The sequence below is a fragment of the Penaeus monodon genome, chromosome 30, assembly GCF_015228065.2.
Source record: "Penaeus monodon isolate SGIC_2016 chromosome 30, NSTDA_Pmon_1, whole genome shotgun sequence".
NCBI lineage: Eukaryota > Metazoa > Arthropoda > Malacostraca > Decapoda > Penaeidae > Penaeus > Penaeus monodon.
Window position 1 is genome coordinate 34028109 of NC_051415.1, and position 316 is coordinate 34028424.

General features: G+C 51.6%; 1 protein-coding gene across 1 annotated transcript in view; it reads right to left on the bottom strand.

The window, feature by feature from the left end:
- The window catches only part of LOC119592738 (WD repeat-containing protein 48-like), a 12399-nt gene that overhangs the window by 2155 nt on the left and 9928 nt on the right, over positions 1–316 (bottom strand). The window contains exon 12 of the mRNA XM_037941674.1: positions 61–241. Within this exon, the coding sequence (XP_037797602.1) occupies positions 61–241 (181 nt within the window). The remainder of the gene's footprint in view (positions 1–60; positions 242–316) is intronic.

Here is a 316-nt window from a genome sequence, read left to right on the forward strand (position 1 = left end):
AGATGCAACTTCCCGTACCATCCCCCAGCAGAGCTCAGAAAAGCCTTGAGCTCTCCCTACCTAATAATAACCGGTGTGTGCGGGGGAATCGAGAAGTACTCGTTGCCTGGACGGGGTGTGTGGCCATTGTGGTTGGCCACTCCTCCCCCCTCGGCCCCTTCGCCATTCTCATTCTCCTCGGACATGTATGTTCTTGGCCAGTGCTCGAACAGGGCCTTCAGCAGGAGCTCACCGTAGTTGACTATTGGAGGAAAGAGAACGAATGAGTGGGAAGCATATTTAGCAATTGTGATTTTCTGGAATGTTTATTAAGAAG